The sequence below is a fragment of the Erithacus rubecula genome (assembly GCF_903797595.1).
Source record: "Erithacus rubecula genome assembly, chromosome: 6".
Classification (NCBI taxonomy): domain Eukaryota; kingdom Metazoa; phylum Chordata; class Aves; order Passeriformes; family Muscicapidae; genus Erithacus; species Erithacus rubecula.
In genome coordinates this window covers 5,083,504-5,110,407 of record NC_136688.1, presented here as the reverse complement: position 1 = coordinate 5,110,407, position 26,904 = coordinate 5,083,504, and the positions used below count along the sequence as shown (strand labels likewise).

General features: G+C 41.7%; 1 protein-coding gene across 5 annotated transcripts; it reads left to right on the top strand.

The window, feature by feature from the left end:
* The first annotated feature begins 3 nt into the window (after window positions 1-3).
* GTF2H1 (general transcription factor IIH subunit 1) lies at window positions 4-23,706 on the top strand. Of its 5 annotated transcripts, none has more exons than XM_079308439.1 (15): window positions 4-147; window positions 3,883-4,051; window positions 5,802-5,994; window positions 8,416-8,578; window positions 10,208-10,301; window positions 10,952-11,101; window positions 12,004-12,083; window positions 13,389-13,519; window positions 14,553-14,640; window positions 15,945-16,033; window positions 16,912-17,029; window positions 17,799-17,889; window positions 19,318-19,433; window positions 20,335-20,427; window positions 20,995-23,706. In XM_079308439.1, the coding sequence occupies exons 2-15, from the start codon at window positions 3,898-3,900 to the stop codon at window positions 21,079-21,081; spliced, it is 1,647 nt and encodes a 548-aa protein (XP_079164565.1). In that variant the 5' UTR covers window positions 4-147; window positions 3,883-3,897; the 3' UTR covers window positions 21,082-23,706. The 5 variants fall into 5 exon arrangements, with proteins under 5 accessions (XP_079164565.1, XP_079164564.1, XP_079164566.1 ...); XM_079308438.1 differs by lacking the exon at window positions 4-147 and adding an exon at window positions 966-986; XM_079308440.1 differs by lacking the exons at window positions 4-147; window positions 20,335-20,427 and adding an exon at window positions 966-986.
* Window positions 23,707-26,904: the final 3,198 nt, after the last annotated feature.

The following is a 26,904-nucleotide window of genomic DNA, read 5'->3' as shown; positions in this document are numbered from 1 at the left end:
TCACGTGGTGCGGGCCCCACCCCCGGCGCCCCGCGGCCCGTTCCGGTCACGTGCCCGCCCCGCCCGCCCCATGGCCCCGGCGGCGGCCGCGGCCCGACCCCCGTAGCGCCGCTCCCGCTCGGAGCAGCTCCCGGCGCAACCCGCACGGTAAGAGCCGCCGGCGCGGGGCGCGGGGGAACGGCGGCGCCGGGCGGGCCGCCGGACCCGGTCCACCTCACGGCCGCGCTGCCCCGGCGATGCGTCCCCGGGGGCGGCGGGACCGCGTCGCGATGGTGCCGCGGCGGCCTTTGGCCTCCCGCGTTTCCGTCCTTCCCGGCGGACGTGTGACGGTGGCCGGAGCCGCGATGAGGGAAGGGACGAAAGGGGCGGCGGCACCGCCGATCTGCGCTCCCCGGGGCCGCGGAGGGCGGCGGGGAGACGGCAGCGCTGCGCCGGCGGCACCGCGGCCGGGGGCACCGAGCCTGGCCCCGGCGCCTGGCCCGGTGCGGGCGGCAGACAAAGAGGTGCCGTGGCAGCGCCTTCCCCGCCTGCGGGCAGACCCCGCCGGCACCGTGCGGGTGTCCGTGGGCCGGTGACATCTCTCCCGGAGCGTGGGCGATGCGGAGCGGGGGAAGGCCGGCTGGCCCCTCAGTACCGTGCATCCCCCACGCCGTGCCCGGGACGAGCGGCGCTGCTGCCACCGCTCCGTGCCGCTGACAGGTCCTGCCACCCCTCGGGCTGCTGCTCTGCCCGCTGCCGGACCTGGCAGCGTCCCTGTGCCGCTGCGGGTCACACTGGGCCATTGGCACAGATATTCCGTGATTCTGCTGTTGCCTGCGGGGAGCGGAAGCCCAGCAGCAGCAGGGCCTGCATTGATCTGTCAGAGATTGCCTGCCAGCCTGTGCCCACCCTGGCCAAGTCAGGATTATTACAGCATGCAAACGTTTCCTTTATTTCTGCTCGGAACTCGACAAAACCATATGGGATGAGATGGGAGTGAAATGCTGGTAATGGAGAGTGTTCAGAACTGGCATTGTAAAAAACAGAGATGAGAGACACCTGGTCTTAAAAGTGGTTAGGAAGATTTACTGCAATGGAGGAATTTGATGGTATTTCCAGAAGCTGTGTTTGCTCCCACAGAGCTGAGAGGGGAGGGCTTGTAGGTGGTTAACCATACAGAACATTTCTTTTGGTCTGTGCCAAGACTGAAGCTTCCTAATAGACCTTGCCCATTGTAAACTGCAGCTGAAATTAACATCCCCAAGACAGGCCCGATGACAAGTTGTACCTCACAGTTAGGGCTTCTGGGTGATGCATGTGCTTTTAGAACTGTTGACCAAGCTCTGCTGCTGGGGAATTTAAAATAAACTGTCTGACCTTCCTATTCTGGAAGATACTTGAACCTTGAGCTGAAGAACACTAATGCTGCAGCAGATTAAAATCATCACTTAAAGCTGAAAAATAACAGCATTTCTCTGTGTGTATGTGGCAGATCTTTCCTTGCACAGCAGCAGTGTCATCATCCATAGTACTGATTCTTGGAAACTTCAGATGTTAAATATAGAGGTTATAAGATTTGGACAGGCACAAGTACATCATTGATGGCTCTCACTCTGCTGCATAGTAAGCCTTACATGTTAAAAAAAAAAAAAAAAAAAAAGAAAAGGAACCTGAGCTGCGTACTGTATGCTTTGCTTAGCAAGGATGTAGCCTTCTCTGTAGGAGATGGGGAATGCAATCAATCCTCAGGCAAGATTCCTATTTTAGAATTTTTCCTGTATTGTAACACGAAGCCATTTTGTTTCCATTAGTGACAAACTGTAACCTTCCTAAATCCCTATTATTAAATAGGGTTTTTTTGTTCTTTCTGATGTACTGTTCAAAAGACAGCTCAGGGTTTTCTCCATTTTGGGTAATGCTTACTGTGCTTGTGAGTTGTATCATCCCACTGCTACTGTAAATTACTGCAGGAAAAAGGAAGTACAGCAGTGACAGAAAGAAGAACAGTATGAACCAGTGTGCTCACCCTCCCAGAAGGTGGAATGAGCCACTTGTGGGATAATTGTGCTCTCCCAGATTGCACACTGCAGGGTACTAGAACGGCTCTAAAGGAGAAGTTGGTAGTTGATTCTTTGCTTCTGTAGTTGAAAGACTGGGTGTAGGTAGGTGACATGGCATGGTAGAAAAGCAGAGCAGCTGGCATTGGAATGAGCCTGACTGTGGGAATGCTTTCCTTTTTCTTGCTGTTCTGTATGGGTTTAGTTCCTTTGTATTCTGTAGCTTTGCCTCCATTACATTGGGTAATAATGACCTTAAAGGACTACAAAGTAACAAAGGCAGAAAAACATCAAATCCCTAGTCTTGCATATGGTGAGGTTTCCAGTCTCTGAGAGTCTGTGGCCAGCTGCCTTTTTCCAGTAAGAATAAGGTGCTGATGAGACTGCACACCTACAGCAGGAAACTACATAAAATGGTTGTGTGAATAGCACTGAAAGGGAATAATGCTGCTGGGAGACTAACGGATTATGCTAGGGAGCAGTCCTGAAATCATGCCATGCAGTTCTCTTTGAGAAAGAAGTATTACCAAGGATGCTCTGAATGTGGCACAGCTTGTTCTAGTGACTGCTGCAGTGGTGCTGATGTGAAACCCCACATTCAGCTCAGCATGACTGAACACTAGCAGAGTCTTGGATGGCTGGAATGGTGAAGGAGTGAAGTGGAAGTGCAGAGCCCTTTTGCTATTACATCTTTCCATCTAATGTGTTACTTAACTCATTTGCACAGGAGCTTGTAAGACTTCTGCTGAAGAGAATGCTCTGCTACTGTGCAAATTGTCAGAATAAAATTTTTGCTGGTTGTTGTTTTTTGCATTTTTTAAAGAACAAAAGAAGTATATGAACTCAAATGCTTAGAACTACCATTTTGTGATATCTGCTAGTAGTGATAGTTGATGCAGGTTACAATCTTAACTTTGGCATGGGTCCCAGAAAATATTACAGGTATTCTGAAGCACACAAAACATCCACATCAGCATTAGAAAAATATTATTTTGCATATCAATAGTAAAGTTTATGATAGACAAAATACAGCAACTGGACATACTAAACATTTTCAGCAAACTTACCAAAGATGGACATTTTTGATAAGTGTACCAAGAGTACATTTGACAGCATGGTAGTTATACTTGCCATGTCATTTATCTCTTGAAAAATTTAAGGCTGTAGGTTGAACCTGGAGAGAGAAATGATAGTGACTGCTGGGGAGAACAATGCAGCAAGTACCCAAAGGCTTGTTGGATTGAGACTGCTGACAGAATTATCATTGTGCTATAGTACATGTAACATTAGTTCCTCAGACTTCAGAGGAGAGGGACTGGCCAGCTGCATGTCAAGTGTACAAAACGTTGTTCAAATGGGCAAAACCCACCACAATAAGAACACCCAAGTCTTACTGGGCTACCTTATCTTTAGCACAGTGAACTGAAAATCCATGATTTTTCACGTGCCTTGTATCCTTCCCTTTTCTGAAATGACTTGGCATCTGCCATTCCCACTGAAGAAGGGAATTGCTGCCAATGCCAGAGGAGATTTGGAATTTGTTATTGCTTAGCTTCAGTATTTTTCCTTGAAAAATCAGTAAAGAGACAGTAAAATGAGAACATTTAGTTATCTATTTAAATGTAAGATTTATGAGTCTTTTGCTGGATCAAAAGCAGTATCAGCAATATAATTGGATGAATTATTTGGGTAGGTGGGAGTATTTTTAAGTAAATTTGCTGATTACACTGGAAGAGGGGAGCATGTTTATCTGAAATCCTCCCAAAATGATATAGCCATGGACAAGTGAATGTGGATACAGCAAAAATAATGACAGCTAATCAGCTCAACTATATGTTTTTCATAGCTCATTGTAGCCACAATGGCAACATCATCTGAAGAAGTGCTGCTGATAGTGAAGAAGGTGCGTCAGAAGAAGCAGGATGGGGCCCTGTACCTGATGGCTGAACGCATTGCCTGGGCACCCGAGGGCAAGGACCGCTTCACCGTCAGCCACATGTATGCAGACATCAAATGTGAGTGATCACTCTCCTGCTGCACTCAGCACCACTGCCACGCGTGTACAAACGTCACACAAAGCTCACCTGCCCTTTAATGCCTTTATAGCTACCTCAGGAGGGTTAGGGGTCTGGAGCTCTGCCCAGGCTACTCTGTACCAGCAGAGATCAGGACTCTGGTAGAGTATCACCAGCTAAGGATGCTACCACAGAAGTTCTGTAGCCTTCAGATGTTTAACTTATGCTGCACTTGCAATTAACTGAGCAGAAAAATAAGTTATGCCATATCGTTATAGGGGGAAGGGTGGGAGGAGGGTCAAGGAAGAATATAGAATTTTCAGTCTAACAGAGAAATTATGTGGCATGTCATCTCTTTAACTGAGCTGTTTCGGTTTTCATATAAAATGAACTCAGTTTTATTTTCAGCTTCAGAAGTGTCAGCTTCTATAGTTTGGCCTAGCTGGTAACATTCTGACTAAGCATTTGCTGTTGCAATAGCAGAGCACTTGCAAGTCAAAACTAAACAGTAAATGTCTGTAACATGCTGTCTCTCTGGCTCCAATTAGTGCTCTTATTTCATGTTCTCTAATGCCGACGAAGGAAGAAAAAGTAAGTTGTGTGTGTCACTTGGTAATGGTTTAGTGATTACTACTGTTTAAAGTCACATACAAGCACTGCAGCATGATCAAAAGTGTGTGATGAATCAGAACTAAGATGATCTTTTCTTAAATATGAGAGTGATAAAAGGTTTAAAAGCCCCTTTCACCTATATTAATCAATGTTGTGAAGGTTTTATTTAGCTGCTAACTTACACTTAAGCAGCTTGTATTTTAAATATGTACATGTATAGGCATTGAATTATTTTTATCTTAAATAACTAAGATGTGCTTTTTGTCATCTGGAACGAAAAAAGGACGAGATGTATTTGTATATTTGTAATAGAGAAGGTGATTTAGTGTCTCCCACTTGCTTTAGAGGAAGGGCTGATATTAAAAGTTGTGTGCCATTTGCAGTGCTTCACTAAAGTCATTATAGCACAACAGTCCATAAGCATAGGTGTCCCAGTCTCTGCTCCCTCTGGTTATGAGGAGGGAAGCAGGAATTACATTTTTCTTATGAGTCATGAGGGTGTAGTAGTACCCTGGAGGCATTGGTGATTGACTTGGAGAGCAGTAACTCCAGTAACTTGGCTAACTGCACTTAGCTCACCACTGCAAATTGGGATCCAGATATGCTCTTACCCACCCTACCTCTGCTTTCCTACCACCATGGTTCTACAGGAGCTGGGCCAGCTGGAAAAACAAAAGGGGGTGCTTTTCAGTGGATCAGTTCCTTGGTTCAGCTTGCTGCACAAACACTAGCAATCATACAAGAAATGCAGCAGGAAGATGTGGAATGGGGGAATGAGGTCACCTTTCAGCAGCAGCCTGGATGAGTTCCAGGTTAAAGTGTCCAGGTGATGACAGCCTCATTTGCAGCAGTTTTGTAATGGATGCTGTTGGGAATGCAAAGATTAATCAGGACTCCTGAGCAGGAGCTGAAGGATACTGAGCAACAGGCTGCTACTGTCTGTCTTGTATTTTAGAGTGAACAAGGTGCAGAGTTCAAACTAATTCAAGGGGAAGACTGACTGTTCCATTTTCACAGCTGCAATTCACACACAGGAGAATGGTATTTAATTGGATGTTGAGAAAAACTGCTTATAAGGAAATACTCTAGGGAAGACAGTTTCTTGTATAAGCTTACTGTCTGTCTCTCTGCAATCTAGGCCAGAAAATCAGTCCAGAAGGTAAAGCTAAAATTCAGCTGCAGCTGGTATTGCATGCAGGGGACACAACCAACTTCCACTTCTCCAATGAAAGCACAGCAGTAAAGGAGCGAGATGCAGTCAAGGATCTTCTTCAACAACTCTTGCCCAAGTTCAAAAGGAAAGCTAATAAAGAACTCGAGGAAAAGAACAGGTAAAGGGATAGCAGCCTAAAAGTCTGTTTTGTTTTCTTTTTCTTCTGTTAGCTAACTATCGTGTATTTCTGTTAACAGTTGTTGCTATTTCAACATCATGAATGATACAGCAATTGTTTCCCTAGTAAAAATCTCCCTGCTTTCAATTTCAGGGCTGTTCCTTGAGACTTGCATAACTGTCACATGTTGAGACTACACTTGTGTGCTTAGTGACACGTTCTTGAGGTGTAAAGGCAGCCAGTCTGGCTGCCACCCGGTCTTTCTTATCCTTAGCTACAAGGAGAGCACCCAACTGGCAGTCTGTCTCTAGTCTTCTTAAATATATATGTATCAGTTAGAAAAGCTGCTTGAAAGACATTTTTTTCCCCTTTTCCAGAAATTTTGTGGAGCCTGGTGATATTTTTTTTTTTGTCCCATAGAGCCCCATTTGCCCCCTGAATCTTTTCTGATGTTTTACAGATTACTAAATTTTTAGGTATTTTCATGCATCTCACTTGAGAGGCTGCAGTTTGTTATTTGGCATACAGGATGTTTATTCTAAGACATGTTTTAAAAGATGTTGAGGGCCTAAGTCCTTTTCCCAATGGGCTCTTAAGATACATTTCCGTTCCTTTAAAATGTTTGTGTTAAGCCAGTCCCTGTGGCCACAGAACTCTATTCTCTGCATCTCCTCTGATGAGTTTCACTTCATTCTAGTGTCTGCTGTGAATCCTGTGTCTAATGGCTTCCATTTCCAAAGATTGTTACAGCTCTGAACGTAGTTAAGTTAATGCTAGATTTTTCAAAACATGAGAGCATTGCCTCATGGGACAGACTGGATCTTAACAAGGAGATTTCCCAGCAGAAGGGCAAGAGGCCCTGTGCTGGAGCTGTGACACAATCAGGATTAACTGGTTCCAGTACTACAGCAACCACTAGGGTCTGCAGCAGTGCAGCCTGCTTTGGCACTGTTCCCATACTCATTTCTTTATGCTACGTGCCTTATTTCTGACAGTATTGGTGCTGACAACATGGGCAGTCTTAGCTCTGAATCTTTGCCTTCTTAAATAGAGTTTTATAGCATCACACCATGAAGTATCAGGAGCTTTTCTAGTTACAGGAAAGCCAGAATCCCTGCACGTACTCAGCCATAGTTTGTTCTCTTGATTAGAAGTCCAATTCTGATGATGGGGCTTCATTAGCTTAATTGCAACAGATAAGGCAGAAAAGATCCAGCCTGTTGTGGAAGGATACAACATCCAGAGTCCCTATGGCACTTCCTCCATTTATTGATAAGTGGGAGTTGGGTACGTACCAAAATTCCAAGCTTTAATGAAATAACCAGAATAACAGACTGCTTTCAGCTGTGCTAATTTGTAAGAACTGCCACTAATCCATACTTGTGACAAGAAAAACAGGAGAAAACCCTGCTGGTTAAAACACGATAGGGCTATCCTGCCACAAAGCTTTCACTTCCACCTCATCCTACTTTGTCCTTAGAGCAGCTAAAGGCTTTCATTCTGTCCAGATTGCAGTTTATCTATGTTCATCATTAGACCATGTATCCATAAGGTTCCTGATTTTTTTTTTTTTTTTGTTGTTTGCAATTGATCAAGACCCTGAGGTACATATTAAAGACTGATGAGGTTATTGGCAGATTGTGAACACACATGCAGACTTCCCTGAAAATAGTGCAGTGGATTTCTAATAGGGTACACAGCTGTAAAAACAGCTGCTTAAACATGAGTGAAGATTCAGGTGCATAGTCCTTGCATTTTGGGTAGTGATACCTGATACGTGGATGATAATTTTTGTAAAAATTGCTCCCTGGTGGAAGTAGTGACACGGAATGTGTCTCACACTTGTGCTGTGTCTGATTAAGGGATAAAGATCCTACTGTTACCACAGAAACATAAATGAGCAGCCATTGGGGGTAAGGTGCTTTAGGGGATCTCATCCCATACATGTTTTGTGATCTATACTCTTGCACTAGAATAGACATCAGTAGCTACTGAAATTTAAGATCTTAAACCAAGAATTGGACAGCACTGAAATCTCCTTTTTTTCTCTCTCCCACATAATACTTCTGTTTTGGAGCATCAAGAATATTCATTGTGCTTTTACAGTTCAGGAGATTCCAGTCCTGGTGTGCAAAGACACAAAAGCACCACAGAATATTTTAGGACAAGACATGAATCCCACATTAACTTTTTCTTAGGCTTCACTGTTTTCTAACTTTCAGTGTTAACATCCATTTCTTAAGTCTTTTCAGAACAAACAGTGCTATTGACATTGGTTGTTTATTCAGTCTTGTTAAGAAATGCACTGCATTTTGAAAGAAAAGTTGGTTTCTGTTCCTTTTGTGAACTTATGTTAGTTGTGGAAATACTAGTCATTTATTCTGCAGTGTTTCAATTCTATTCAATACATTCTTTTACCAGAATGCTGCAAGAAGATCCTGTTTTGTTTCAGCTCTATAAAGACCTTGTTGTGAGCCAAGTAATCAGTGCTGAAGAATTCTGGGCCAACCGTTTAAGCCTGAATGCAGGGGATAATTCTGCAGCACCTAGTAAGCAGGATGTGGGCATCTCTGCAGCATTCCTGGTATGTTGAACCTTTAACTTGGAGGATTTTAGAGCAAACACATTGGGGAAAGTGAGGGTTCTGCTCCTGCACCTTATTCTCATATACATGAATGTTGTACTTTCCTGGTTCCTCAACATCTCTCTGCTCTCTACACATTCCGAGTGTAAAGGAGAAAAAAGTTTCCTACTGATCTACAACCTCAAAACGTTGTCAGTTTAAGATGCCCAATTTGAACTTTAAATTGCCAATAGGCAGATGATGTTTGTACTGCTGCTCTGCCTTCTGTAAAACGGGAGTGATGTGAATAGATGGTCACTAGGTTAAAGTGCATGAGCTCAATAAACTAAAGAGCATATTTGTGGCAGCAATGACATGCATAAATTAAACTTTCCACTTAAGGATTTTATTCCCTCCCTAGTTTTTTAAACAAGCACATGCTTTCAGCTACTTGAAGAACAACTTGTGTATCTAGAAGCTCATGTTCTCTTTCTCTAACTTTTAGTTCTTTTACCTATTTGTAGAAACCATGCTTCAGCAAATTCAGTGCAGTCTAAAAGTAATCTAGATACAACTTCAGATTCCTCACACAGAGATATGTTTCTGCTTCTGCAACAAAATTCACAGATAGGACTCTTTAGATGGAATCCCACTTTCACTTTTGGAATGACTGTGCACACAGTGGGTTTGGTAGGGAAAGAGGAGGTAGGAGTTACTTAGCTGCTGGTTTACAACCACTTGGTTCCCCCTCCTCCTTGGAAATACCTGAATCAGTTGCCAAACAATTCTGATTGCTCTGATTTCCTGTCTCACATTATTCTTACACCTTAATGTTAAAAAAAGGAAACCACAGTGAAACCCACTAAACTTTCAAAACTGAAGCATTCTTAAACTAACTGGTTATGTTTGTGTTCTCTGCATTAATAAAGAAGACTTCCTCAGATATTTGTGTGTCCCAATTCAAGTTAAACCTGGCTCTGCTCAGAACTAGTGTTAGCCTAGGAAGAAGATGGTTCAAAAGCTGTGAGGTGTACAGGAAAAGGAGGAAAAGGCACCAGCCTGTGCAATCATGTACTTTTCCTGTTTCTGAGAACTGGATGGAGCACTCTCCTCCTCCAGAGCTTCCTGAAGAGATCACTGAGATCTAAATTCAAAGTTCTGACTATGGCTAACTCTCAAGCTTTTTAATATAACTGATAAGTAACACTGAATTAAATGTTTTTAGTGTAAGGGAATAAGGTTTAAGAGCCATAAATCCTTTTTTGTCGCTTCATTATAGCCACTGATAAACCACTAGCTGAATTGTTGAGAGAATAATGAGCATATACAGTATGCTTACTTTTTTTTTACTCTGACACAAGGATAAGCATAAATTAATTAAGCATACCTTGTTTTGACCAATGGAGTCAAAAGCCTGCAGTCTGCTGGTTAAATCATCCCTTAAGTGGCAAATATAATGAAGTAATTCATGTTTGCTCATTCATTCCTCATTCTAAAATACCTCTGTACAATCAAATACACTATGGATTACTGGAGGAAGAAGATTCTTTTACCTGCAGCAGACCTTGCTTGCAGGATGCCAGTTCTTTTCCTTCTCCAGTGAGAGAAAGCATCCAGACATGACTGTTTTTCCCCTGTGCTTTTCCTCAGGCTGATGTACGGCCTCAGACAGACGGCTGCAACGGGCTGAGGTACAACTTGACTTCAGATATTATTGAATCCATATTTAGGACATACCCTGCAGGTAAGAGCAGTGTTTTACATACCAAACACATCCATTTAAGATTGGTCTTTTTACTGTCTTACTGCAGAAAGACTAAAATGTTAGTCTGAGCCTAGAAGTATAAGGAACCATATCTTCCAGTCTTCTGGATAATTTTCCCTGCCTCATTAGAGGGATGGGAAGAAGCAAATTCATATGTTTTATAAAAGCATAAAATATACTTTTGAAATGAAAACTTGATTTTATTAAATGAAAACATTTTAACTTGTGTTGACTTTCTGTTTTTTAAATTGTAAGTAAATGTTTGATTCCCATGATACTCTCCTACTCAATGTTCTAATTAATTGTTGTTTTTCATGAAATCACCTTTGGGAGGAAAAGAAACTGATTTCCATCATTTCCCGTGCATTGTAATGGATATTGACACTGATTCATTTTGGCCCCCAGTGTAGGAGGAATTCAAGACTGTTCAGGCCACTGTTACATCACTTTTCAAAGGTTTACAGGCATAAATGAGTAACTGTTTGCTCATGCTTAACTACTGCAGTCCCATTTCATGGGAATGAATGGAGGCAGCCAGAAAGCAAGGAAGCCATCAAGGAAATGGTAACATAAAATGCCATGTTAAGATTTGTGAAATAGTTTGTAATTGTTCTGGGTTTTGTTCACAGTAAAAATGAAATATGCAGAGAATGTTCCACATAACATGACGGAGAGGGAATTCTGGACACGATTTTTTCAGTCTCATTATTTTCATCGGGACCGGCTCAATACAGGCTCCAAAGACCTCTTTGCAGAATGTGCCAAACTGGATGAGAAAGGTAAGCTGAAAGCCACAGATTTGTTGTTTTTGAAAGCTGCAGATGGTCATGAAAAGTTAGCTACAGCTTTGTCATTCTGAGCATGTTTCATAGTGAGAGCATTTCTTGGAACAAATTAGCCTTTGGATAGGGGCAGCACTAAAAGTAAGCTTCACTACAAATTCCATATTATGCCATCCCAGTAGATTGGTTATGTGCCATCAGTCACTGTGGAATAATTTTGTGTGCACAGTAGGTTTTGTTATGTGGTATGTCCACAATTTACAACAGGTACAGCTTTTGTTATCAACAGAATTTTAGTAAATGAGATTGCTATATTACAGATTTTCCAGAGGAGTTGCCATGCTTGTTCTCTGAAATTCTAAAATAATATCTGACTCAAGTTTTTTATGAACTTTTGAGATAGGTTTGTGATGATACAGAAATGTGGGGACTTGAGATCACTTACCACCATTCCATAATATGCAGTTTGGCTAATAATAGCCTTTTATTAGGAATGCAAAACCCTTCACAAGTCAAAGCTATCACCAGATATAAACTGTCATGCTTCTCAGGCAGGGCAGCAGAACAGTGTCAAAATTAGAGGAAACACTATTTTGACTTCCCAGTTCCCACTCCTATAACTGCATCTCTGTTTATTTTTTAAATCCGTGTTCAGTTATGTGTAGAAGTTGGTGAAAACTGGGCTAATTAGTAGGAAGATGCTTTGGAGTAACTTCCCACATTTATTGCTTATTTTAAATGGAACTTTTAAAAGGGTTTAAAGTTTTAGTCCCTGTGTTTTTTGGGCCTGTGCAGAACCTTTGGCATCTTTTAAAGATTAAATATAACCTAATGATCCCAAGTTATTCTAATTGTTTAGATACAGTTATTCATTATTTCTAAAAATTTGTTTCACACAGGGTTAAAAGCAATGGTGTCTCAAGGAGTGAAAAACCCCCTGATAGATTTAACAGCTTTGGAAGATAAAACATTAGATGAAGTAAGTACTCGGGGGAAAAATACAGAAAACAAACAAAAAATCCAGAAGAAAACTATACCATTTCCTTTAAAAGCCACTAAATCCTTCTTTTAAGGCCACTAAAAATGCTAATTTCTAGAACAAATCCCTTACTAGGCAGTTGCAGTGGCTGGGTACTCAACATTCCTACTGTTGTGTTTGTGAAGTGGAGATTCTGCCCATGGAACCTGTGTGGTCACACCTGCCTTGGTTTGCAGGGTGTAAATACAGGACTTCCCTTTTTTAAAGAATTACTCTTTCATTTGCCTTTTCTGCCTAAAGTGGGCCCTGTATTTTTCCTACCTTTTAAACCCTATGGCAATGTACAGAAGAATAGCACAAAACAGGATATGATTTGTTACTTTGAACGTTGCTACTTGATTTGGCCTAACTGAAGGACACTTTATACATTGTTATTTGTTTAGTTTCAAATACCTTTCTTTGCTAAAATTGTGACTAACTTGAACTATTACCTGCCTCCAAGAACAAGTTCAAACAATTGATATCAATGGTGTACCATAATGTGAAGTAACTTAGAGATGTGCTTTTCTGCAGTTGATTTAACTGAAAGTGTTCAGTTGTAGTTAATAATGAAGCTACATTTCTAAGTCTTTTGGTGATTTTTTTATTATTATTATTTTCTTTTTTCATTTTCTTTTTGTGGGGTTGTCCAAAGCTAGCAGTTTGAAACTGGGCCATGAATTTAGGATAGGTGTGTTTGAAGTGCTCTGCAAACTGCCCTGATTTGCTTTTGAGGCTGGTTAACAGTAAGCATGAAACAGCCCATGGGGTAAAGTGCCATCTGGCAAGTGGAGAACTCTGCCAGCATTTTAAGGCTTGAAGTTTTTTGAATTTTTTAGTGGTATCACATTCCCCTGACAGGTATATTTTAACCTGTGGGCTGCTGGTGTCCCACTAGATGTTAAAAAGCAGTCAGTAATACAATTGCTGTATTTTCCTTGCCATCAATGCCTGTTTTGCACAGATGATCCTCCTTTTTTTTTTTTTCTTTTTTTTACTGGTTCTGTTTTTACTTATATTATGGTCTTATAAAATTACCTGTATAAAACTTGCTACCTTCTTTCTGAATGTTCTAAATTGCCAAGTTTTAGCAGAATAAAACAGTCACTGGAGGTTTTTCCAAGTACATAAGGAGATGGTGTTGCAAAGGTAGGAAAATGATGCTGTGGATGATGATGCAGAGGAGGTGGCTTCCTGACTCAAGGGAAAACAGAATTGTCCTACTGCTCTGGGGGCAGAAGAGAATCAATGTTGTTTTCTTTGTAGGGCTATGGTGTTGCTTCTGTGGCCTCTACATCAAATGCCTCAAAGTCTGCTAGAGAAAGTAGCAATGCTGCCATCATAAAACGCTTTAATCATCATAGTGCCATGGTCCTTGCAGCTGGCCTCAGGAAACAGTAAGTCTCAGTGTTGTGTAAAAGATTTTTGGAGTAAAGTTTAAGAAATTTCCAAAACAAGAGCACATCTTCAGTTATTCATGCAACCTTTTAATTTTTATGAATGAATTATTTTCCTCTGAAAGTGAAAATACCTTTAGGTTTCATTTTACTTTATAGAAGTTTTTCAGAGATATTTGAAATGACAATTGCTATTTTTAGCTGAGTTATGATATAAAGCAGATTAAAAAGGAAATTATGTGTCTGCCTAGATATCTACCCTGGTGAAGGCTGCAGAAATAGTGTTCTGTGTGGAGGTGAAGTCTGGTACAGGGAGTTCCTATTTCCTGCCTTCCAGGAGCAGGTCTGCTGGGGCTTCCTGCAGTGTGGCTTAGGTGAATCAGATGAAAGATTCCTCAGGTGCAGTACCCTGCCCCTGATCAAAAACACTTGTCAGGTCATTACTCTACAATTGCTTTCTGGACAGCCAGCAAGGATTACTACTCTACCCAAATCCTACAGACCTTAACTGTGAGGGATTTTAGTTAATACTTCCTTTTGTTTAGCTGGGTTCCCTCACATTGTTCTTCTGTTTTTCACAAATTAAACCTATACCTTGAGCAATCTCTCCTGGGCAAAGTGTGTTTCTTTTTCTCAGTTCAGAAAGGGACAACAGGATAGGTCTCCTGAAACAGTTGTATTGCAGAGCTCCCAGAGCTCTGCTAACCTGGTTGCATAACTGTGTACACAAAGTGTTGCTAATTTAGCCATAATTTTGCTGTGTCCCACATGCACTGTTGGCATGCTGCTATTTCTGAAAAGAGGGACCAGCACCTTTCCCCTGCTGTTGAATTCCCCTAGTGACAGACAGGGTTAATGTGAGGAGTTGGTTCCCTCTGTCTACATCAACTGCTAGAAATTAAGACATAAGGGGGAAAAAGTATGTGAACATGCATATTAAGTTTTTGAAACAGATGTATTTACTTTGTCTCTAGCTTGTATCTTAAGTTTCCTGTGAGGTGAATTCTTCTTAATGCTGTTTCTCTATTTTAAGAGAAGCACAAAATGACCATTACAGTGAGACCAGCAGTACGGATGGAAACTCCAGGGATTCAGATTTCTTTCAGCCACCACTGAAAAAGGTATAAAGTTAGCTGATGTGATTCTAACTGAATGGAACTGGAAGCACCATCTCTGAAAAAAAATTGCTGAAAGTTCCTTACTTGTTTTATGACACATCTGAAGTGAAACTTTTTTAGCCTTGTTTAGAAGTATATAGAATAACAGCCTGACAGCCTGTAAGAAGCTTTGTTACTTCTGTTAGTGAAAACAAGTTACACATTGAAGTGTTGTGCTGTTTATCTCCTCAGCAGCACCCAATGAAAGTAAAGATTTCTAAGAGGCTTCAGATTGGACTCAGGAGTCTGGTTCTTTCCATTTGCTGCAGTTCTATTTCCAGCCCCTTTCTTTCCTTTTGTTTCTCTTTTGAATGCCTGAAAACTTCTAGAGAACATCTGTCAGAAAAGGATATTGGTGCTCAAGCACCAATATTAATTTATCAAGCATGTTGTTTGCAGAGGGGGTGATTATACTGGCACATGACAGCCTTCAACTTAAAAGCTGAAGTGAGGTTGAACTGAGAATGTAGTGTCAACTGGTGCAATGAAATACAGGGCAACAGTCTCATCTAGACTAACCAGAGCAGCTCACAAAATGGAAGAGAGTATTGTAATTGCTATAAAACTATAATTGAATACTTTTCCTGGAGTTGACGGCCTAAACAGAAAACAGAGAGACTCAAAACTTGGCTGTATTGTGAGAAAACCTTGAAGAATACGTGTTGTTAAATATTGGGGTAGTCTTTGACTTTCCTCAAAAGCTGCAAGTTTTACTGAGCAGAAAATTATATAGCAAGGCTAGAAGAAAGTGATGAAAAAGGAAGTGAAAGAGTAGCAGGAGAGTAGGAGACTTCAAAAATAGTTTTCTAGTTGTACAAAGTGTGATATCACTGTGCTGTTACCTCTCACTGCTAATACTCCACAGCACTGCTGTCACCAGGTAGCCTGGGGTAATTACTGTGGCTTTAGTCTTAGACTCCTATACATCAGCTATTAAATCATTAGTATTTCTGCTAATCTGGAGTTAGATGGACAAAAATAGAGGGCATGGATGATTATCTATGTATATTTCTTGGAAGTAGCAGGGACTGTCTAATTTAGGCCAGGATTTGGAGAAAAAGCAATGGTGCCAAGACTTCCAAATGGCCCATCCTGAACAACATTGGGCATCACTCCCTCTGGAGGGTAGGCATGAGTCATTCCATACCTGAGTTTTCTTTAAGGTTTTAGTAACCCTTCAGCTCAAACTTGGTGCACCAGAAGAAAGCACTGGATGTCTGGACTTGTACCTTCATTAGTAACATGTATCATTATTTGGCTCATTTTAGGTAAAACTGCAGGAGGCCATTGAATATGAAGATTTATCAAAGAATAATAGCGTTAAAACTATTGCACTAAACTTAAAGAAGTCTGATAGGTAAGTTTAAATAATGCACAGCTGTTCTTATCTGATAGGTAAGTTAAAATAATGGCCAGTATAGCCAGTTTATCAGGGGTTTCATCATAGCCCACACAGGACCAGCTGATTTAGTCCTACTGTGCCACACTCAGGTGTGTTACAACTAAGTTTAGAAACCTAATATGAGTTTTGCATAAAGCAGTTTCCCTCTTAAATTTATAGTTTTATTTCTCAAAAATTCCATCTTACTTTTCAGAGGGTTGAGTTTCTGTAAGCCAACCTGAATTACCTGATGTGTCATTTCTGTGAAAGCCTAACAGACTTCGGTTCACAGTTCAGCACATTGTTGCAGCGTTCAGTGGAAAAATGTGCTATGTTTGAAAACATACAGAATTTCAAGAAAAATCCACTCCCAGGCAAAAATGTGCAATTGGGATAGTTTGAACTGCTCACTGGTCTAAGATTTTTCTGGAAGTACTCCTCTTGTTTTCTAGACTTTTGATTTTGAGAACCATAGATGTAACATCAGAAAAGAAGCAATACTACCAGAAAGTGAGTGATTCCATGTGTGCACCTAACTTCATTTAGCTTAGTTTCAGTTGAAAGTGATGTGAATTGCTCCATTCTAATGATATTTCCAGAATTTGGTGGCAGGGGTAGCTTTTCATTGGCAAAATGATGATCACAGAGTCAGCAATAGAAGCTGTTACTTGCTGCCATGCCATCCCTAACCCAACCTCTTCCCACGTGGCAATATATTGTACTTTATCAGTAAATAGTGTCAACAATTGCAAAATATCTAAAGTTAGAAACATTTGAAGAACAGTCCAGGAGTTTGCTCTCTTGCTTTACCAACACACTTAGTAATAACATTTTTCCCTTTTCTCACCTCACAGGTATTACCATGGTCCAACTCCAATTCAATCACAGCAATATGCAACCAGTCAGGATATAATTAATTCATTTCATAGTATTAGACAAGAAATGGAATCATATGTACCCAAACTAACTCAGGTATGGAAGTATATTTTAAAAATGCCTCTCTTGATCTTAGCTTAGCATCTTGCTTTCTGTACAGTTTTGTGTCCCATTTCTACTGAACTTTCAATTTTTCATGGTAAGCTTGAATTATCTCCAGTTTCTGTTAACTGATTTATTTTACAGGTTTAGGTGATACCTTTTGAGCTGTTATGTTTAAAATCTACACAATAGGAAACTGAGTCATTGCTGATGCTCAGTTATATTCTTCTGTTCCTGCTTTCTTTTGAGGAAATGGTCAAGTATAAGGTAGTAAAGCAGGACAGTCATGCACAGGTCAGTGCATTGATCCCACTTTGAGAAGTTTAGGAGGTTACAGTGAGCACATTTTTAACTGAACTGGTCTTTTTTCCTAAATGCACTTAGGCTGTCAGCCTGCTGTGGTCTGCACAGAAACTCTGTGCTGACACCTGGAGAGCAGCAGAACCCCATGACCAACCTCTCCAGCCAGCATCTGAACTTACCTGTTTGTAAAGCTAGTTTGGCCCTAAGTAAAACAGCCACAGTTCTGCTACACTTCTGCATAGTAATGCTCTGTCTTATTTCACAGTAAGTGCACAGCCAGTTCAAGGTCTAGGCAGAGAAGAGGTTATAATTAATTGGAGAGTTTTCATTGCAAATGAGCTCTATCACATAATTCTGGAGAAGAGCAGAACCTGAACTTCCACATATGTGTTCAACTAATCTTATTTTAAAAAGAATTTATTAGAAAAAGTGACCTGAAATATTTGTTCCTTCTTTTCAGGTTCTTTCAAGTGGTGATGCTGCCAGCACTATTGCAGTCCTGTCACCTGGAGGAGCACTTATGCAGGGTGGAACACAGCAAGCCATAAACCGTAAGGATTTGGGATGTCTAATACTTTAATTGTATCCTGTTGCATTGCACAGCACAAGCTGGCTTGCTGTTTCATCTCTCCCTTAGAAAATGTTACAGTGATAAAGGAAAGTATGGAAACATGTAATTGGAGTTGTACTGGGTTACAGCAACAAAAGAAAAGCAACAACCCAGCCACACCGTGGGGGTGGTAATGGCTACACCGGTGCTGAGGCAAGTGAATGAGAGAACATTTTACATAGCAAATAATGAAGGAAACACCTGATAGATATCTAATTGTCTTACAGATACAGGGTTTTACTTGTTCAGCATTTCTGATGGTTTTGTCCTGGATTGTAGAATACAACATATTCTGTGACAACTCTTAAGGAGGGAAAGCCTAGATAATCGTCTGAAACTAAGTTTTTTACAGCCTGTACTTAACATCCACAGCTTGCTGTGAAAAAAGGCACTTTCCTTGTACAATGCAAGGCAAATCAGACAGCTTCTCCTTCTCACACCTCCATTCAACCATCCCTTTCCCTGTTGTCACATTGCTGCCAGTTTGATTTCCTGGCTCTTTAGTCTCACAGCAGATGAGTCCCTGTTCTCAGGATTTATTACAGTTTTCCAGTTTATCTTGTGTTACTTAGCCTAAAAAGCAGGAGAAAGTGATTCAGACAGCTGAAAAAGCAAGTATAAGTTCTTTGTGGTAATGAAAGAAAAGAAATCAGCAAGCATTGATGAGGCTTTCTTACCTATCCTGTTTGACATATTGGGTGCTACATTTCACTTCTTTGAGCCTGACCACCACTTCTTACTTTTAACAATCTCATCCTGAAATTTGATACTCTTCTGTTCCCTGTGCTCATCCTTAGTGACTACTTGTACTTTTTGTTTGGGTTTTCACAGCTGTGACTCTTTCCTTGTTCTTGAACCCTGACACCCTTTCTTCTTTAAGAGCGCCTGGGACACAGGGATTTTTTTTCCTGTCTGGATTTTACATCTTCCACATGCTGTAACCATATTGCCAGCATAAGACGGGGGAAAAAACTTGAAGTACCCCACACAGAGTTCTTAGCACTGTGCTGTGAGGACAGCACAGTGCTGGTGCCAGCAGCAGCACTGCCACACTGTTAGAACAATACAAATATGCTGCTTCTAATCCTGGATTAGGTTTGGTGTCCATTTTTTGCCTGGCATGGATCTCCCTAAATAATACACCAGCTTCCAAGTACAGAGCCATTAATAGCAGCTGACCTGATCTAACAGCTGCTGATAGTATTGATGTAATTGCTGCTGAGGTGTGAGGCACCTCAGTGTTCCCTCCCAGCCAGTCTTTCTGTGACTGTAGTGGAAGTGTACATCACTGAGCTCCTTTGTCAGCCTTAGTTCTCATTACTCATGGGATTGTTTGAGTGATGTGAAAAAACCCTTTTTCCTGTTGCAGAGATGGTGCCAAATGACATTCAGTCTGAACTAAAACACTTGTATGTGGCAGTAGGGGAACTGCTACGACACTTCTGGTCCTGCTTCCCTGTTAACACGCCATTCCTAGAAGAAAAGGTAAGGCACAACTTCTTCTTGTGGCCTGGCTATGATGTGGTTTAGAATGACCATGGTTTAGAATAGCTGTCATTACTGAAATATAGAACTAATATAAATGCCTCAAATCAGTATCATGCCTCATCCCTAGAGCTGAAGGTCACAAAATAACATGAAACCCTATTTTTTACATCAGTTCTGCTGGTACTTTTAATTAAAACCATCCTTGTCCCTGCCCCCCTGTTAGCTCTCTTTAGGAGCAGTAGCTGTGGCCAGTTTCAGACAGAATGGGCAGCTCAGTTACAGCTGCAGGGTTCTCATTTTGATTTAAAACACTAAAACTAAAGCCTCCCTTCCCCAGCTCCAAGAAATAACCTCTGCAGTGACAGTACAAGCAAGTTTCCCTTATTTTTCTATCCATTGCAAAATCACTGTCATACCTTCAGAACACACTGCTTTTGAGAACTAAGTTGCCTTCAAGGACAGATGTTTGTCTATAGCCAGGTCTATGATTGTAACTATTTTTCTGTTGATTTTGACCTCCCAAGGATAACAAAGATAAAAATTTGCATTCAGATACCTTTGAATGTCTGCTGCAAAATGTGGCATGAAAATCCACGATCTTTGCTTGAAGCAAAATATCTTGTGATATTTTGTATCCATTTATCATGTTTATTAAGGAAGCAATAATCAGAGTGGCATACTGCACTTCAGTCACACTGCACTTATCTCAAAAATAAATACAGAGAAGTGTTAAAGATTGATATTTGAATAACCTTCCTTCCTCAAACTACACAAACTTGAAGCAAACTCCAGAATAAGTTATAAGGTGTTTTGTTGAAGAGCAGTTTGTTAAATGAATTTAAACTTCTGTCTTACTATACTTCTTCAGTATTGTAATACTGGTTTCTGTCTCTCTCAGGTTGTGAAAATGAGGAGCAACTTGGAAAGATTTCAGGTTACAAAGCTCTGCCCATTCCAAGAAAAGATTCGGAGACAATATTTAAGCACAAATGTAAGGAGAAAGTGCTGTTTAATTGTATGGGTGCATATTAACAATTTCAGTCTTAATTACGAGAGGATGATAGCTTTATTACTTCTTACCCCGGGGCATTTTAACTTTTTTTGTTGGCTAGGAAATGGGCAGAAGGAAATTTGGTACACAGTTAAGCAGTCATCTCTCCCTGTCCAGTTGGCTGAGTGATGCCAGCAGCTGCCAGAACTGTAACTTGAACTTACAGGAGTAATAGAACAGAAAGGGGAAGTCACATTTCATTTTTCACTTTCACCATGAAGCAGAACTTGAACAAGTTCAGAACTCTGCCCCCATGTCAGATTTGAAGAGTCACAAATTAAATACCAGAACAGGCAGCACAATGGGGTGTCACTTCCCCCACCTTTCAGCTCAGAACCTCTCTGCACTGCTCCCTCTCAGGATATTTGGCAACAGAGCCTCAAGGTCCTTTCTCCGATTTTAGCAAGATTACTCTTAGTGAATAAAAGGAAGAATCCACTGTAAGGAAGGGGAAGGGATCTGTTTTCCAGCAGCTGGGCCAATGTTCTCTCCCTTTTCCTGTTTCAGTTGGTAAGTCATATAGAAGAGATGCTGCAGACAGCCTACAATAAGTTCCACACGTGGCAGTCACGGCGCATGCTGAAGAAGACGTGAGGGCACATCCTGTACAGGTCTGAGAGCAAAGCCTGCAATAGGGTAGGACTACAGCCTAGGTATGTGCAGATCTTAGAGTTGTTGCAGGAAGACCTGCAAGCTGTGGACTTCTGGAAACGATGCTAACTGAACTTGCACATTTTTGAAAAAGAACTGAGATTAAACTTGAAAACTGGGGAGAAAAACAAGGAAGAACCAAAACGGAAGAGCTGAGGCGCAAATATATTTAAAAGACACTGTTTACTGCAGTTACTCAGGAACTGCTTTTGATTTGCATAAAGAGCTGCTTTCAGAAATAAAAAAAAAAATTAAAGAGGGTGTATTAATAAAATTTGTTTTTCTGTCTAATTTTTTTTAAGAAGTGTATGGCACAGGGTAGATCTCAAAAGTTTTTCTTCACTGGATTCTGACATTTTCTTGAATTCTGTTTGTACTTTCTGCAGCAGTTTAACAATGATGTTTTAAAACATAGCTGAGACTGTTTTTGCTTCAAACATCTGGGAGAGCATAGCTGTCAGAAGACAAGCTCCTGCCATATGTTTCCCCACCAATTGGAAGCAAGAGACATTGCACTGAAAGCTGTTCATGGTCTGGGGTCCCTAAAGGTACACAGGGGCAAACTTTGCCTGAAGTCTTCGATTTTTATGCAAAAATTTTTCAGCCATCAGTTTTGCATGTTTCCTTTTGAGTGCAAGTGTGTGCTACTGCAATCTTTTTTTTTTATGGTGGCATTTGTTCTGAGGAGAGAATGCATTTTTAAAAATGAAGTTAAATAAAGTTTCTTACAAAAGAAATAATTTATTTTCAATTCTTAGGCATTTTTTATTTCTTCTCCTAAATCTGTTTTCCTTCACCCTTCCCTTTTGACTATTACACTGTTTTTGGCGAATTGATAATCACTGCAAAGAGAAAAGTGTGTTATTTACACAGTGTCCATAGGTATTGGGAATCTGTGCCATACTTTGTTCTAAATAGAATCAGTTCACAGTTTCAGAACAACTTGTCATGTATTAAATGTGACTTAAATGCAAAGTAACCCCATTTTCTATAATATATGCGGTTTAATGACAACCTTGTATTTTTTTTGTCACTTTGGACAAAAGCCCAGTATGGGCTACTGAACTTTTTTTACTTCCAATTAAATGTGACTGTTAAAGATGCATCTACTACAAAGACAAATCAGACATTATGTATTCAAAGTAAGCACAGCAGTGTTCAGTACAGCAGAGGAAATTCCCCAAACCTGCATGATGGCTTAATACTACATTTTGATATGATGCTAAAACATGGTAGTGTGATGTTGGGTGAATAATTACTGAAAATTTCAGCAGAAAAGATGTGTTGGTGTAGCCAAGTGGATGCTTGTTCTGTGCTGCTGCTCCTTTTATGCAAGAGGGATTTTTTCTTTTACTGATGCGTGGAAGTCAGCAGCTTGTTTTGACCCTTTTCTTTCAGATTTTTTTATTATGCTATAATATTTTGGTAAAAGCTGAGTTTCAGTTAAGCATCACTGTCTGCACCAAAGTCCTGTTCAGAAATGTGTGCATATTGTTCAGCCTTGTTCCCTGTCTGCTGCTGCAGATCCATGCATGATCCCTGCTCTGTGCTGTCCGTGTGGTTCTGCTACGAGAAATGACTGGGCTCAACCAGAGATCCCACTGGTCTTGACAGGGTGAAAATGTCACTGGGCATAAACAGATGTACTACAGCACTTGGGGGATGAGTGCACATCTTGTCAAGAGTTACCTCTTGTGAGAACTAAACTATTTCTCTAAAATTTAGGCTTGGGTTGTGGCTTCATGAAGCCAAATCCTCTTGTAAGTACAGGCAGCTTCCAGAAAAAAAGGGTAGTTTTGTTCTCCCCCAATCCAAAGCATTTGGTCTAGCAATTCTAGGGCCAAATTCCAACTGTTCTTGAAAGCTAACACACCTTGCATCATATCAGAGAGCTACAGTCAAGAAAACAGGTCTGACTTACATTCTAACTATGCCTGAAGCTATGAACAACACATTTAAGCATTAGACCACACTGAGACTTTCAAAAAATCCTAGGAGAGTTTTGAATATGGAACTAATTCACCTTTAATTGGAATATTGAATGTTCCTGGAAAGACTGGGCAAAATGGTTAACATGGTACAAAGTGTCAGTGCATCACAAGAACATGTTACAGCTCCAAGGACTGATGTTTATCATTATTTTGGGGATGGTATTGCAATAGCTTTAAATTATTATAATGATACCAGGCTATCAAAATGTACCTTAATGACCAGAACAAGGGGGAGGAGGACTATGATACTAAATTCAACAGTTTTGCCTAGGGACTGTACAGGCAAGGCTGCTATGCACTTCATACTGCTTTTTCAGGTATTGTGGCAATAAGGCACAGGCCCCTCCTCAAGTAAAGGGAGGTAAACTAAATATTCTTTCTACATTGTGTTCCCCTTTTCTGTAGCATGGTCCAAAACACAGATTCATTCCTTAAGTTTTGAAACAGAATCATCATGCATTATATTACTATTGGAATCTTTATACTGACTTGTATTTTTAATGAGAATTCATAAAACTTGTATCATTGGCATTGATCTCAGATTTGTAGAATAAACCCTACTGAATTCTGAAGTGAAGTCTTCTCTAATGCTTAGGCTGTGTTTTCTGATTGAATTAAATCCCTAACAGTCTCTGTTGAGGTCTAAATTGAGAAAACAGGGTCTAAGTCACTTAGCTGTCCCTTGGTGAGCAAGGTCAACAGCAAAAGGGTTACAGTGTAATTATTGTCAAATTGCTTCATTTTCAGGATTTGAAAACTTCTACTGTTGCACAGGGAATCTACAGCATTGTAAGTGCTCTGTCCCTCTGTTCCCTATCATACAAAAGCTGCTTTAAGTCTCCAGGGATTAGTACTCTGCCTGTTCCATATATTGATGCAGCAGCTGTTGTTTCAGGGGAGCTGCACAGGAGCTTTGTCAGTCAGTCACTAACCCAAGGATTGCTAGCATTGGAGAAAGGATAATGCACCAGCCTGTGCATTTCAGCAGGTGAAGATATGCAGATATGCCACAAAAAAAGCTGGGCTAATTGTCTCCTAAGAGCTCTCCCCAGTCAGGGACAGGAGGTGACAGCCTTCAATGCAGCCACTCTACAAGTAGCTCCTTACATGCTCACAGGCTATCATCTCTCAATTCTATCACCTGGCAAAGATCTCACCAAGGCCCTGTTGTGCTTTCCCAGATGGAGGAGTTTCTCCACCACTCTGCTTAAGATGCTTTTTTAAGAGCTAAAACTATTCTCCTTTATTTATACTGTAAGCAGATCCTTACAACTTTTAGGAGATGGTAGCAGCTAGAAAGCTTTCCTTATCCTTGCCCAAACTATGGAACAGCTGCTTTATCCAGAAAGTCACTTGTACAAGCAGGGAAGGTAACACGAAACATGAAATTCCAGTTTTCCATTATCCATCCTGTTTCCCTTTCTTAAGAGAAGAGCTTGCCCAAGCATCCCTTTGTATTTCAAGAGTTTCAGTGGGAGCCATGATGTTCTGAACTTGCTTCCATGCTCTCCCTTGCCCTGCAGCAAGAACTGGAGCTCAATCCAAATGGGACACAACAACTTTTTGAATAGCAATCAGACATCACTGGTGATCTAACACTGATCCTCAATAAACCCAGTGACAGATGTTCCTACAGCAGAGCTCAGAAGCCTGGGGAACCACAAAATTACCTAACCTCATCTCCCTCATGTTTTTCAGGATACTGCATTTCTTCTCAGCTCTCTGAGCACATCATCTCCCCAAAAGATAGCCAAGCCCTTGTGTGTCTGACAGCAAGGGAATTTGTTAACATCCTAGATGGAAGATGCTCTGTGGGGGCCCTTCTGGGGTAAACAGGGCCAGACCCAGAGGTGTGAGATGCAGCCAGCACAGCTGACTGGCTGAAGGAGCCAGAGGCACAGAGCAGAGCCCAGCCACCCCTGGGCAGTGGGCACCCCACAGACCCCTGGTACCCTCAGTGAGAGTGCTCTGTACACTTGCACCCTGCTCCCCACAGCCCACACCGTGCCACTTCTCCTTTGTGCTGCTCTCCAGGCAGCTGTGGGCTCACAGCCAGGGGGCAGAGTGCCACCACAGTGATGGGAAAAGCACCTTCAGGAATGCAGCCCAGGCTGAGGCTCCTTACTGGCATTTACCCAGCCCTACATACTCTCAGCTGCTCACTTTCCCCCCACAAACATTTCCATCCTCTCTAAAACCTGACAGCCTTCTAGTCTTCCTCTCCCCATAAAAGTCCACGTAATTGTGGAAAAGCCAATCTACTGCAGTAGGTCAGGTGGCAGCATATCCCCAAGGAAAAAAAACATCCTGGATTTAGACCCTGTCCTCTCTGCATGCTGAGATCCTGTTGCTTTATTATCTCAGTCACAGCCCCCACAAACCTTAAGTTAAATCTGAATCTGCTGAAGGCAGCTTCCCCTCAAATACCCATGAAACTGGAGACAGTTTTGTTCTCCAGAGCATCATGTTCCATACAGCTCCACTCACAGAATAAAGAGGTTGGAAGAGACCTCTAAGGTCATTGAGTCCAACCTGTGTTCTAACACCTCAACTCAGAGTCTAGACTATAGCACCAAGTGCCATGTCCAGCCTTTTCTTAAACATCCAGAGATGATGATTCCACCACCTCTCTGGGAAGAGCATTCCAGTACTTTATTATTCTTTTGGTGAAAATTTTTTTCCTAGCATCCAACCTATACCTTCCCTGATGTAGCTTGAGACTGTGTCCTCTGGTTCTGTCAGTTGCTGCCTGGTGGAAGAGACTGACCCTCACCTTCTACTGCTCCATCCCAAGTCCACTCACAGGCACATCCTGACAAACCATCACTGTATTAGAACTCCTGCCCCCAGAAGGAGCAGCCTCAAGCACTGCTGACATTCCCACTTCCTTGAACCACCCTCCCTGAGTGAGCTCCTGCCCTGTGTGCTCACCCACAGGACTGCCCATCACCTCTTTGGCACAATGCCATCTCCACCACACTTGGACACCATGGCCAAGCATAGCCTGGGAATCCCAGATCCCTTCTGTGTAACCTCCCCAGGACTTTGCTGCCAATACAATCCATGTGCACCCACAGCTGTGCACTTCATCCCCTACACCCTGTCTGCAGCATCTCAACAGGACCCTGACTGCAAGTTCCAGAGAAAAGAGGGAAGCATTGGAGCATACCCAAGCCAAAGCTTCTGTTAAAAATATAAGACTCAAAAACTTTGGGAATTGGCCAGAGGTGACCAGGCTTTCTGGGGCAGGGGCTGCCTCTCTCCAGGTACTGCACAGGGAGTGTTGGCCTCAGGAGGGACTTCCAGCCTGTTACATGAACCACACAGCATGTTGGCTTGCTTCTTGACCTCACCTACAGCTGATGGGCTGATCCAGATGAAACAGCACTGATAGGAACTTTCTTTGATATACCATAGGCTGATCCAGATAAAACAGAAATTATAGGAATTTTGACATACTGCATTTTCCATGATCGAAATTGACAACTCAAATGCAACAGCCCCATGACAGACACTTCCCTGTGAGCACTGCCCTCATTTCCACCTTTGCCCAGTATGTTAAGGAAATAAATGCAGAGTTGTAAAGCCACGTGGTCCCCGAGTGACAATCCCTGGTCCTGGGCACGGCTCCCCTCCGCTTCCGGCCACGAGCTGATCACGAAGGGGAACAGCAGCAGCGAGGAGCCCGGAGCAGTGCTGGCATCAGCCTGCCTGGCCCTGCCAGGAGTGACACAGCAGGACAAAGATTGCTGGGCCACAAGCAGGCAGCAGCTAT

Coding starts and splice junctions, on each gene's coding strand:
- GTF2H1 (XM_079308438.1), top strand. Junction 13,520..14,552: donor GCAGCTGGCCTCAGGAAACA/GTAAGTCTCAGT, acceptor CTCTATTTTAAG/AGAAGCACAAAATGACCATT. Junction 16,034..16,911: donor AACTTAAAGAAGTCTGATAG/GTAAGTTTAAAT, acceptor CTCACCTCACAG/GTATTACCATGGTCCAACTC.